This window comes from Glycine max, chromosome 1 (assembly GCF_000004515.6).
Source record: "Glycine max cultivar Williams 82 chromosome 1, Glycine_max_v4.0, whole genome shotgun sequence".
Lineage (NCBI taxonomy): Eukaryota > Viridiplantae > Streptophyta > Magnoliopsida > Fabales > Fabaceae > Glycine > Glycine max.
In genome coordinates, this window is record NC_016088.4 from 2,464,371 (window position 1) to 2,478,865 (window position 14,495).

General features: G+C 33.1%; 1 protein-coding gene and 1 pseudogene across 1 annotated transcript; both read left to right on the plus strand.

Moving 5' to 3' along the window:
• Positions 1–59: 59 nt before the first annotated feature.
• On the plus strand, positions 60–1,567 carry LOC100775558 (mitochondrial uncoupling protein 5). The gene has a single exon (XM_003517382.5). It carries the CDS (start codon positions 473–475, stop codon positions 1,424–1,426), a length of 954 nt encoding a protein of 317 aa, XP_003517430.1. The 5' UTR covers positions 60–472; the 3' UTR covers positions 1,427–1,567.
• A 5,460-nt stretch (positions 1,568–7,027) lies between these two features.
• Positions 7,028–9,759, plus strand: LOC100792969 (zinc finger MYM-type protein 1-like; annotated as a pseudogene).
• The last annotated feature ends 4,736 nt before the right edge of the window (positions 9,760–14,495 follow it).

Below are 14,495 nucleotides of genomic sequence, written 5' to 3' on the forward strand. Positions count from 1 at the left end.
TAAAACTCCTATCAAATCTAACAAACGACAAATAAATTATCCAAAAAAACTTATTCGTAAATAAAAAATCTAAACAAAAATAAAATAGTTTGATTTGATACATATTTTAAAGCATAGAGTGGACCTAACCGGTAGGTGTTGTTCCAGAAAAGAAGGAGGCAAGGTCCCTTCCCTATAACCGCGTGAATTAATAAGCCAACGTGACCTTTCCATTCCACAAGTTGGTGCGGCCCGTAATCGCGTTTTTCACTAGTATAAATTCCCCTTCTCATTTCCCAGACCATAACCAAAACACATCGTTTATTCAGCATATGTCTCAAAGGCCCACGATTCCTCACTCTTCTTCCATAGCCTGCGGCCTTCACTCTCATCTCCTGGTCTCCAGTGAGATGAACCCTAGCTCCAATTGGTCCCATTAGTTACCTCTTTCCTGCATCTCATATATCCCATTCTTTCTCATTCACACAGCATCATGGGCGTCAAAGGTTTTGTTGAAGGAGGCATCGCTTCCATCATCGCAGGATGTTCCACACACCCACTTGATCTCATCAAGGTCCGCATGCAGCTCCAGGGTGAAAACAATTTGCCCAAACCGGTTCAAAATCTCCGACCCGCACTCGCCTTCCAAACCGGTTCGACCCTACACGTGGCAGCTGCAGTTCCGCCGCCCCGCGTGGGCCCCATCTCGGTTGGGGTTCGCCTCGTCCAGCAAGAGGGCCTCGCCGCCTTGTTCTCCGGCGTCTCCGCCACCGTCCTCCGCCAGACGCTCTACTCCACCACCCGCATGGGCCTCTACGACGTGCTCAAGACCAAGTGGACCGACTCCGTCACCGGCACCATGCCACTCGGAAAAAAGATCGAGGCCGGGCTCATCGCCGGCGGCATCGGCGCCGCCGTGGGAAACCCCGCCGACGTGGCGATGGTCCGAATGCAGGCCGACGGCCGCCTCCCTCCGGCGCAGCGGCGCAACTACAAGTCCGTTGTGGACGCCATCACGCGAATGGCGAAGCAAGAGGGCGTCACTAGCCTGTGGAGAGGCTCATCGCTTACGGTGAACCGCGCCATGCTCGTGACGGCGTCGCAGCTGGCTTCCTACGACCAGTTCAAAGAAATGATTCTCGAGAACGGCGTGATGCGCGACGGCCTCGGGACCCACGTCACGGCGAGCTTCGCGGCGGGGTTCGTGGCGGCGGTGGCGTCCAACCCCATCGACGTGATCAAGACCAGGGTGATGAACATGAGGGTGGAGCCCGGGGAGGCGCCGCCGTACGCCGGCGCGTTGGATTGTGCTCTGAAGACGGTGCGCGCGGAGGGTCCCATGGCGCTTTATAAGGGTTTTATTCCTACGATCTCAAGGCAGGGACCGTTCACTGTTGTGCTGTTCGTGACTCTGGAACAGGTTCGCAAGTTGCTTAAGGATTTCTGATGATGACGAAGATGTATGCTACTTTCATTTTCAATAAGATGCGTTTTGTGTTTGTCTTGTGCTCTAATACTAGTGATGTAGTTCTGGAATGGTAATTTTGTTATTCTATTAATCAATGAGAAGCACACATTATTCTCCGAATTAAACTTAGATAATCTTATTTTTTCATTTGATCAAAAGGCTAATTTTATTTATCATATATGACTCTCATTAGTCTAATAAATTTTTTTAAGCACAATAAAAATTAAATATAAATTTTTTTATTAAATAAATCGTGTTCATTTATGAAAATGTATTAGAGTCTTTACTGCACCAAATTTTTATACTACACGGCAAATTGTTTATTCTCACGTAATTATAGATTCTGAGAATCTTTTTAGTTTTATTTTAAGAATTCTGTATTTGATTTGAAAGGTGAAAATGTTGCAAGAGTATGGTATTCATGAAGTTTTCTGAGATCTAGAAATAGGTGGCGATATTAGTGACGATTGTGTCTTTCTCACGCAGAACTTACATTAGTCATTAGACCCGACACAGCACAATTGTTTGCGGAGTAATTGGTGTTCTAAAATCTAAAGTAAATATCCCACTTGGATATTTTGGGGGTTGGGTCATGAGACGCGTAAAGTATCTCACTCCTTCTCTATGTATATCATACGCGTGACCAAAGTGCTAAAAAAAGTGCCAAGGATTATCCTTTCCTTCTTTTAAATATGCTTGTTTTATTGTCTTTCCTTCTTTTTTAACCCATGCTTGTTTGTTGTAATGCCTTCTCTTCTTTTTAATCTGTGGTCTTCCAACTTTATTCTCTACGATCGGTTGGTACTTAATGCTAGAAGCCTAGAAGGTAGAAGCAACTCATGGATTATGTATTTAGAAAGGTATTAATGGGACACCAAATTTTGATAGACATTTAGAGAGATAAAGAGAAAGAAGTATAAATGTAATAAATGATACGACGTCATAAGACATAATTTTTTTTAATAAAAATAATTAGTGTTGATATAATGTATAATATATGAGAGTATTTATACTTTATTAACCGTTTATTTGATAGTAACATTAATAACACACTTTCTATTACATAAAAAAAGCTACACATTTCTTTTTAAGATTTGATGTTTTTTTATTACATTATTTCTAAAGCTTTAATAGTTTTTAGGATTTATTATTTTTTTCCTTAAATTTTTTCAAATCTCTATTTTTAGTTCCTGATCTAAATTTTGACTAGTTAAAGTTTTTAATTTTTTTTGTTATCACTTTTAGTTTTTAGTTTTTGTTATCAAATAACAACGGATGGGATAATATAATAAAATAGTTAATGATATTAGACTACTTAATAAATAATTAAAAACATATTTTATTAGAAAAATTACACATGTCTACTCCATTATATTCTTTGTGATGTGGCAAGTCTGTGGGAAGTCAAAGCTATTACTATGTTATCAATTAACAATATTACTAATCTGAATTAAAAGTGACAACTCAGAAAAATTAAGTGGTCAAAATTTAAATTAGGAACTAAAAACAAAAATTTGAAAAAGTTTAGTAGCAAAAAATAGTAAATCTATTTGTTTTTATATAATGGTTAAAATTTATTAACAACTATAAATTATGACTAAGCTTCATTAAATAAGAGGTGCGATTCAATTTTTTGTGTGTTTTTTAAATAAATTTAAACCAATAATAAAAAGTATGTTGAAAAGAATGTGTTGTTAGTATTTTTCTTTATTTATAGGTTAATATTAATTAATTATTCAAAATAATTTTAAAAATATTAAGTGATGATATATTTCATAATTATATTGTTGACATTAATATTATATTAATTTTAATTGGGTAAAATATACTTGGATTCATGTAAAATTTGAAAAGTATTAATTTTGTTCTCATAAATTTTTTTTATATTAATTTGATTCATGTAAAAATAAAATATATTTTGGTTGGTCCTCAATGATAACTGTGTTAAACTCTAATTCATCATGGCTAACAAATTTACATATGTAATTTGATTAGAAATGAATTAAACAATTTGTGACATTTATCTCCCAAATGAATTAAATAAGTTTTGGTGCACTCCAAAAATTATAATTTTTTGTGGTTTTCTTAACGATTTTTGTGCACTTTATGATGAGATCAAGGAAGAAGATGAAAGAACAATGAGTTCTAGCGTGGGATCATCCATGGGAGTTACCATTGAAGAATAATAAAAATATGTTTTATTTTTATAGAGACCAAATTAATACAATTTTTTTATTAATACGAAATTAATACTTTTTAAATTTGACTTCCAAACATATATTTTCCCATTTAAATTTAATATAATTAGTTCATATATAATAATTAATTAACATTGATTATATATAATTAATGAATTTAATTAATTAATTATAGTAATTAACTGACATTAATTATGTATATAATTAATATTACTTATAAATAATAATAATAATAATAATAATAATAATATCGGGAGTTGAAAATATCAGAAAAGGTGTAATAAGATCATGAACAAAACTTCCTACTTCAAATCTTGTGTCATATGAAAACTTATTTCTTTATTTTTGGGCTTTTACTTCAATATTGGCAAAATTAAAAATTCCAAATGATAGACAAACTGCTCGCGAGCGGAAAGAAGTTGTCTTGAAGGATATGAGAACCCCTCCAAAAAAACTAGACTCGGCCAAAAGAGGACTTGGCTAGAGGAAATGCAACTATATAGCTAGGGTCATTAATTATCATCGTATAAAACAAATGGATCTATTGATAGATGCAAAGTTAAATTAGTTTCTCACAGCTTTAGACTCTTAATATTAATTTCGAGTTCCTTGAGTCGATTTTCAATAATTTTCACCCAGTGTTAAGTATAATTTATTTTTGTAGATGAAAAGTATTATTTTTCTTCTTGAAGGCTCTCATCTCTTCTTAGACAAATTAATTCCTTCCACTCACAAACCCTTAAGGCAGTCCGTATATCTTTTGATCTTTTTTTTTTTTGTAGTTTTATAGCTAGTAAAAGCCCGAAAGGAAAGGAATAATTGTCATATGACACAAAATTTGAAATAGGATGTTTTGTACATGATCTTATACACTTTTTAATAGCACTAGGGAGGTCAGAATTATTAAGTATACGTTTACGATAGTTTGAACAGGCTAGACAAAATTAGAGAAATTGTTACCTTTATTTGTCTTTGTACCCTGAGGTTTTTCATTTATGAAATAAAGGAGATCAAAAGGTTTTACACCTTTATTATCAAGTATTGATGTCTCATTTTGTTAAATTTCAATAATTTCACAACTTGTTACATGCACTATACGGGTATATGTAATGGTAATGTTGATGTATAAAAAAGGTTAACATCTTTCTAAATTAATTTATTATTTATTAAAACATGTTTTATTTGACTTGATCATTTAGACTACTCATCGTAGTACTTTATCCTTTGACTTTGTATTAGGTGGTTTAGAACCTCTATCCTTTTCATTGTAAATATTTTTGCTTGCTAATGCTAGGTAATCTTTTGTCTCATTTTTCATGCTGTGAGTGACTGAGTTATTCTCATTAAAAAAATTTATTAATTTTATTGTTTTAAATTATTATTCGAAAGGTAATGTTATATTAGAAACTTACACACCACGCGGATAAGTGGATAGTGTGAATTTACACATCTCAAAATTAATTTGTTTATGGCCATATATACATGTTCGTAGATTATGGTTTGTGAATGATTAGTTCTAAATGGTTTATGATTGATCGTGAGTTTGAATGCCAAGAAGAAAAAGAGTCAAACCTGTGACTTTAGAAGGCGCAACCAAACATTATGAACTGTGATGCAGTCGCATATAATGCATGATTGCATGTAGGATGTCTGCACAACCAGCATTACAGCTAAGACACGTTGTGGACGAAAACAACGATCCACTCTGATTTTATTAGTCATCGTAGCTTTCTTGACAGTCATCCAGGATATTTATGATTACACACACACACACACATAATTTCTAATAACATTTTTTTTATCTAACACTTAATAAAATTTTTTTGATCACATTAAAAAAATATTATCAAATTATGAATACATGTTAATAATATATTTTATGATATTTTATAAAAAATTGTGTATAATTTATGTTGTTAAAGCTTAAAAATATTATAAAATGACTTTAATAATATAGATTATACATCACATTTGATAAATATTATAAATCATATTAGTAATATTTATTTATAATTTTATAATATTTTTTAAATGTATTAAGTGTTAGATAAAAAGATATTACTAGATAAACAAGTTTTTAAATATATATTTTTTAAAAATTTAGTAACATTTTTATTATTATGTGTTAGATTAATAAAAATATTGCTAGATATCACATTTATAGTAGTGACGGCACACACGTTAATTGAATATGAGTATAGAAATCACGAGTTGTGCACGAATAAAAAGTTGAAAATTTATTGAAATATTTTTAATTTAAATTTCATCACATGTTTATCGCCCTTTCAATTCATTTCGAGTTGATGCACAAAGTATGAGTACGTATTGTGATGCAACATTTTTGGATTGTTGAGGTTGTGTACGTATTGCAAGTGGCAATTTGATAGCTAGAGATATAATTTCCTGGCTATTACCACGATTCATTATCAATCTCCTTCTTTTTCAACCTGGTGAAATTAACCAAGCAGGTAAGTAAACTACACAAATAAGTGATTCCATATAATAATAATACATTTCGGATGGAATTTTCGTATCAGTAGGTAAGACAATATATCCGAAAAAAGTTAAAAGTTAAAAGCAATAATTGATCACGAATCAACACTATAATTGGAGCTAGGACTGCATACACTTCCAAATTGGCTGCCAGGTAGATAAAAAAAATAAAATAAAAGCCAAAGAGTAAACTCATAATCAAACCGGAATTTCGGTATATATTCATATTCATCTGGGACCATAAGTAATCTGGTCCTTATAAGGTGGGTTTTGAATCAGAGTTACTGGTTACTGAAAATCCCACTCAACACCAAAATATTAGAAAGGGAGTGTGTGGGAATTGCAAGATATTCCACTTTGGCCACTTTGGGTTACTCAAATAAGAGTGTTTCAAAAGTTACACTTGACTATGCATTTTGCATTGTGCACTTTTCTACGGGGGCACAAAGAAGCACCATACCCATAATCAATAATGGACCCTATAATCAGTGGCGGTTCTACCATGCGGCCAGCAGGGGCATATGCCCAGGCTCAGTTAGGCATTTTTTTTGGTTACAAGCCCAATATTTTTTTATTAGTATTAAAAAACAAATAAAATTTAAAAAAAAAGAAAGAGGAAAAAGGAAAAAGGAAACGTAAAGTTTCCGTCTCTCCGAATCTAGCAGTGGGCAGTTCCTCCAACTCCCTCCGTCGCCGCCGCCTCCCTCCTCCTCTCCTCTGTGTCTTCTCTTCCCTCCATCGCCGACTCCTTCTATTTCCTCCTCTCCGCGCCGTCATCGCCGTCTTCTCTTCCATAATCCCATAGCAGCCGCAGGTAAGGTAAGTTAGGAAAAATAAAAGTGATTAAGATGGAAAGTGTTTTTGTTTGTTGTGATACTTCCGCGTTCTTTAATTTTTCTTCCATTTTTCAAGTGTGAACAGTGAACTCATAGAGTCATAGTGGACACTTTTTCTTTTTCTTCCCCACTAAGAGCACGTTTATTGAAGAAGAAAAAGTCATATTTTATTCCCTTTTTTTTTTGCTTTTCTAATATGGAAAAAAGCTTAGAGGAAAAGACTTTTGATTGCTTAAGTTAATAATTTCTTTTTGGTCTTTTGTGTTGCACTACATACATGGTTGCAAAAGAGTTTTCTAATATATCAATTGCAAACACTAAAATTTTCTTTGCTACAATTTTGTAACTATTTTATCTTTATTTCAGATATGAGGAGATTTTTGGTTGATAGAGAAAATATTGAGAATGTGAATGTTGTGCAACCGGAAGCTGAATTAGAACCACCACTTAATAATGTGGTTAATGAGTTTAATCCAAATGAGATTGTGCGTGATCCAGGTCGTAGGAAACAAATTAATGAGTATGCTCCGGATATTCAAGACCAAGTGAGGAGGGCATATATATTGAAGGGTCCAATGCAACCAGATTTGTCAAACTTTCCTCGTACTCAATTTGGAAGTGTTAAAAGAGCATTTAGTAAATCATGGTATAAGAATTATACATGGTTAGAATACAGTGAGATAAAGGATGCAGCTTATTGTTTTTATTGTTTTCTATTTAAGCAACCCGGGAGGGCCGAGCACTTTGGTTTTGAAGTCTTCACTAAAAGCGGATATAGAGATTGGAAGCATGCATCTCAAGGCTTGAAAGGTCATGTTGGTAGTCATAATAGTTTGCACAACTCATGTGTCAAGCACTACAATGATTATAATAATCAAAGACAAAGTGTGACAAGTAAGTTTGCTAAAGCAACCAAGGAATCAGAAGAATTGTATAAGATTCGTTTGACTTGTTCTTTAGATTGTTCAAGATATCTCATAGCACAAGGCATGGCTTTCCGTGGCCATGATGAATCCTCTACTTCGCTAAATAAGGGCAATTTTAGAGAGATGGTAGATTGGGTAAAATCTCAGAATGAACAAGTGAGGGATGCTTTTGACCGTGGTGGAAAAAATTGCAAAATGACTTGCGGTGACATTCAAAAGGAGCTTGCAACGTGTTGTGCACATGAAGTTACCAAGGTGATTATGGAAGAGCTTGGTGATAGACAATTCTCCGTGCTTATTGACGAGTCACGTGATATATCCGTCAAAGAGCAAATGGCGGTGATGTTGAGGTTAGTAGTTGTATTTTCCAATTTCCAATTTTCATTACCTATTACTCTCTATGCCGCCAAGTAAACTGGTTGAATTTGTTTTAGGTTTTTGAATGACAAAGGGAATGTTGTGGAACGATTTATTGCTCTACATCATGTCACAGATACTTCATCTAAGTCATTAAAGGATGCTCTTTATGGTATTCTTGATAAGTACACATTATCTATTTCAAGGATACGAGGGCAAGGATATGATGGAGCTTCAAATATGAGAGGTGAATTTAATGGTTTGCAAAGAAAAATTCTAGATGAAAATCCTTATGCTTTCTATGTCCATTGTTATGCTCACCGTTTGCAATTGGTTGTTGTGTCTGTTACTAGTAGTTGCTCATCTATTCATGATTTCTTTGAGTACATCACCTTGATTGTGAATACAACAAGTGCATCTTGTAAGAGGAGGGATGCTTTGACAGAGGCACAACACAAAGATATTTTAAATAAACTTGAGAGTGGTGAGATATCTAGAGGAAGGGGCTTACACCAATCATCTAGTCTCACTAGACCCGGGGATACTAGATGGGGTTCACATCATACTACATTGCTTCGTTTGGATCAAATGTGGTCCTCCGTGTTAAAGGTGCTTAGTATGGTTGATGAAGATGGACGTGGACCATCTCAAGCAGCAGGTTTGATAGAAAAAATGGAGAGCTTTAAATTTGCTTTTATTTTGAGGTTAATGTTAAAGTTGTTTGGTATCACAAACGAGCTTTCAAATGTATTGCAAAGAAAAGATCTTAATATTGTGAATGCCATGGAATTAGTTGATGTTGTCAAAGCTCGGTTGGGCACAATGAGAGAGAGTGGCTGGAATAATTTTTTTGCCGATGTCCAAGGATTTTGTGTAGCTAAAAGTATTCCGGTACCAAATATGGATGACGAAATACCGGTTCGGGATCGTTCAAGAGCAGAAGGGAGGACTATCACTAATCTTCATCATTACCGTGCAAAGATTTTTTATGTTGCTATTGATAAAATATGTGTGGAGATGGATCACCGCTTTAGTGAAGGAAGTAACATTATACTTGATTGCTTCTCATGTCTTGACCCCAAGAACTCTTTCTCCAAGTTTGATGTTGATAAGCTTGCTCGTCTTGCTGATATTTATCATGCAGACTTTTCTGATGATGACCGAGGAACAATTAGGGATCAACTTGAAACTTATGTGCTTCAAGTGAGAAGAAATGCTTCTTTTTCCACTTGTGAAGATGTTCAAAGTTTGGCTATGAAGATGGTTCAAACTGAGAAACATTTGGTATTTCCATTGGTTTATAAACTTATTGAGCTAGCTTTGATATTGCCGGTGTCGACATCATCCGTTTGTGCAATAAGATCAACGATGTGTGGTTCAATGACTTGATGGTATGTTACACCGAGCGGGAGATATTCAAGTCGCTTGATGATATTGATATTATTCGAACATTTACCGCAAAGAAGTCTCGAAAAGGACACTTGCCTCGTAATTTTATTTAACCCGCTATTGTAAGATTATGTTTATCTCTTTTATTTTAAACTATATTTTTGTTGACAAAATGACGAGTCTCTTTTATTTTGATTGATTACTATTTACATATTATATACAATGTGAATTTGCTATCTTTAAATTTTTGCCCAGGCTTTATAATTTTTCTGGCTCCGCCACTGCCTATAATATATATAGTAATTAGCTAGGTGTAACATCTCCTAAAAGAGATTACAAAGTTGAAAGTCCTATTATTCCCACATGCCATGTTGTTTTCTCATCTGTCAATCTGTAGATATTTTTTTCCCCTCCAAAAGCTATCATCCTTAATTTAGAGATAATTGTGTTCACTAATGACATGTAGTGATTTGAACTTTTGTTAACCACATTGTGGGATTATCCCATTCTGCTAGAACCAACATGGTTGATGTCTGCATGTAGACAGAAATACGGAGGCTTCGCGAGATGATCTACGACATAGGCATAGTTGTCATCATCAGGAAGGCAATAAATCGATGATGTCAAACGAGTTTCAAATTTTCAATTATTGGGTGCAACATATCCAAAATCTTTATGATGGAATTGGGAAGAATTCCTGAACGCAAAAGCGATTTTATTCTGACACTCACAAAAACCGTATACTATACTACACAGAGAAAAAGGATCATGAAATAATTTCAAATTTAACAAAATACGTATTTTCAATTTTTCACATTGTTTGGAAATTTTCTGCACTACTTCGGGTTTCAAGAGTGTCATTCAACAGATATAAAAAACATCGGCTTATCTGTCAAAAGTCTTTAAAGTTGCCCTTCATTACCTGCATCAATCCAATTTTCATTTGCATACAAATTCAAACCGAAAAAAACAAATTAGAAAACTTGGAAAACAAGGTAGTTATCATACATTTTTGAATAAATTAAAAGTACGATGGCCAATGAAAAAATATAGTTTTTTCATATTCAAGTATCTTGGTTGTACATGCCACTACTAGAATTTATAGATTTAACATCGCACGGTTAACATCGATTTTAACATACGAGATCATTTAATTTATTTCCATCAAGCTTTATTAACATACGATATCATTTAAATCTGTCAGAGCTGCTTTAAATTGACATTTTCAAAGAATGGATGGTATCAAGGTGGAATTCTGTGAAACTGAAGAAAAATGTGTCAGAAATTTGGTAATTACTTATCAGCTTGCTAGGACTAACGGCGCTGAAACATTTCAGAGTCAATTGGGAAAAGACGTCTTGTAGAATAATTAGTATTGATCATGCATATGGCGAGTGATCGAAAATGATGAGGGAGTGGAAACTGAGTAGAATGCTGATATTTCAGTATTCGCAAGATGCTTCATAAAGAAAGACTAGAAAAGGTAAGATACAATTAATTTCATCTTCTTACTTTGAACAAGTGAAAACACAATACTGAACAAATATCCTCTCCATACTTCCATATCTAAGCCAAAGGTGAACAAAAAGACAAACACATTCCTCTTATTTTCAACCTACCTACATTTTCACTCTTGTTTTAACCTTAATTGAGTGTTTTTTTATGAGGGAAAAACTTGTCATGGATGGCATCCAGTCAGAAAAATTGGTTCATTTCTACCAATTTATACTCTTATTTTCAACTCTATGCCATAAGCAAAACAAAAAAGGAGTTTAATTTATAATATTTGAAACTATCTGCATAATTTTAAATATGACTTAGAAGTCAGAATTTGATAGATTGTGTAAAATATTATAACAGAGGCAAATATTCCAGCTGTTAGTTCATATACATCCTTCATGCATGATGAGTCGTTTATTTAGGACTTATTTAGTAATTTATAATTCTCAAAGAGTCAAAGACAAGCAATCGGAGAACTTGATTCTCAAATTCTCAATCTTGTCCAACACACGCTCCTAGCCTAAGATTTATAAATCATTTGGAATTCTCAATCAACAAATCTAAAATACTTGTATCATGCATCAGTGAATATTTGTACACAACTCACGAATATTTTTAATGTCAGAAACTACTTTCATATATGAGCAAATACATGGAAGGTCTATAACACGGCAAGGAAATCAATATAGGGAACAATACGGATGGATTTTTCAGTGAAATTGACCAGTTCTGTTCAGTTTTCATAACAATACTTATTTTTCATTTCCTATCATTCCGTACAAATAATTCTTAAGTAGAAAGTTAAATCACATTCACATGTTAAAGGACTTGAATCACCTCCATTCAGCCTAACGCAAATCGTAACACATTTTAGTATACCTTTACCTATTTGAATTAATTAGTTTATGTTAAGAACATAATTTTTTACATAATATGGAGCATTTTAAAAAAATTATAGTTTGAGACTTTGAGTAAGTGTTGTTCAATGGCATCCAGGGGAATGTAAGTTTATCCCATAGTTTAGCTACTAGAGCTAGTTGGCGCAAAACTTGATTTTGCGTCTAGGGGTGACAAATAGATGAATTAGATCAATTCTAACGTGTGTCCTAATGAATGGGATCAATACAATCTATTTTGATTCATTACCAATTATTTAATGAATTTGATTCATTTGATAAAAAATTTATTCAATTCATCTATTAACATTTTTTTATAAATGAATATCCATCCAATCCACCAAAAAAATAATTTAAAACTTAATTATTTTTAGTTTAGAAATAATATATTTTAAAAAATTCACAATATTTTTTAAAATAATAATAGTCCAAACAAAAGGCGACTGATGTTGTTTTCAAATGATCTTAATCGAGATTAATTTTTGATTGACATCGGCAAAGATTATTTTTCAACCATCGTCGACTGATGATGTTTTTTTGTTAACATTGACTAAGTTTTTTCGGTTGACATAAGTTTAGACTATTTTTTAGCTGATGTTGACCAAAAATATTTTTTTGGTTGAGGTCGATTAGGTTTTCTTGTTAATGTCCGCTAATGATGTTTCTTGATTGACATTAGCTAGGTTTTTTCGGTGGAAATTGATTGAGACTATTTTTTGATTGAAGTTGAGTAGGTTTTTTGGTCGTCATTAGCTGAAGCTATTTTTTGGATGACATTGACCATAATTATTTTTTTGCTGACGATGACTCGGGTAGTTTTTTTTGTTGGGGTCGATTAGAACTTTTTTGGTCGACGTCAGCTAAGATTATTTTTTATTTTTTGACACGTCAGCTGAGATTTTTTGATCGATTGTTAGCTAGGGAAATGTTTTGACTAATGTCGTCTAAGAGTGAAAAATTAATCCATTTATTCTGTATCCATCCACAATAAATCCATCAAAAACATTGTGGATCAAATTGCATCTAAACTACGCTGATGGTATAATTAAGCTATGGAATCATGCTTTGCAATCTGATATGTCAAGAGACGAGATACTGCAAGCTACAGAAAATCAGTCTTTTTTAAGACTGAAATAACGGTTGTTTGGACAAACATTCTAAGAATTCATTTATTTATTTTGTTTTATTATCTAATGGTGAAAACTGATTACTAACATTACTAAAATTGATACACCACTCACAGTCACAGGTTGCATCCTTCCTGTTTATTTGATGCATTATACGTACAGAGATTTTCTTAACATGATGCATTGATGCCAATATGTAAAGTCAATGGCAACGAAGAACAACCTGCAATTCGAAGCTGAAAGACTGACAATACTTAGCATTTAAATTTGAAGCCGAGAGATATGTTCAACGAGTGGCAAGCTCGCTAATGGTGGGCTGAGAATTATGACAGAGAATCATGGAGCTTTATAACGTCCAGATAGAGGATGAGGTATTCTAAACTTTTACACCTATATGATGTTAACACTCCATTTCATGGACCTTGTTAATTTGTATGGAAAGAAAACGGTAATAACACTTACCTCCATGTTTATCACTATCTTGAGAAGACTTTGCCACAAATCAAAGCTTATTTTCTGTCAACAAACGATAACGGGTTCAAGATTTTTCAATGCACATTATTTCCTTTGAACAGGAAAGAGATTCTTCTTACTCAAGATTGACATCTGGATAGGAAAGCAATTTTTGTGACTAAAATTTATCCCTTAACACATTATCCCTCAACATCCCATTCATCATGTTATCAATTTTAGTAAAAAATTATTCTTGATGTATATATGGATGTCATCATTGAACTGACTTAATTGAAAATTCTTAATAGTTAATATTACCTTGACATGTCAATAGGAAGTTCTCAAGAAAAAATATAATAATTTTCTTTGACATATTATCATAGTAATTAAAAAGTTATTTGTTATATTTTAATTTTGGACACCTAATGCCTTAGGACATTAGTTGAATGAATATTGGATATGATTAAATATTTGTAAAATTAATTATTAATTAAGAATGAATCCATCAATTTTAGGTAATGAGGTTGAGTACTATGATAGAATTAAGATCTAGACCACAATGACACCAGAATGAAAGAAGAAAAGACTTTCTTAAGCCATTTATTAATTAAATATGCTAGCTTACTAGAGTTTGATAATAATATTATACTTTAGAGTTAACCTTGAGCGATTTTCTATCAAATATATATTTTTTTCTAGTTCTGGATAATTACTATTATTTTTAATAAGTATTATTAGAAATAAGGATACCATGAATTTTATTTATCAAAATGGTATTTTTTTTGTCATTTTTTATTATATTGGACTGAGGTTGAAAAAACATTTTCGATTTGTCCATGAAAGCGTCCGTTCAGGAAATAATCATATATTTTA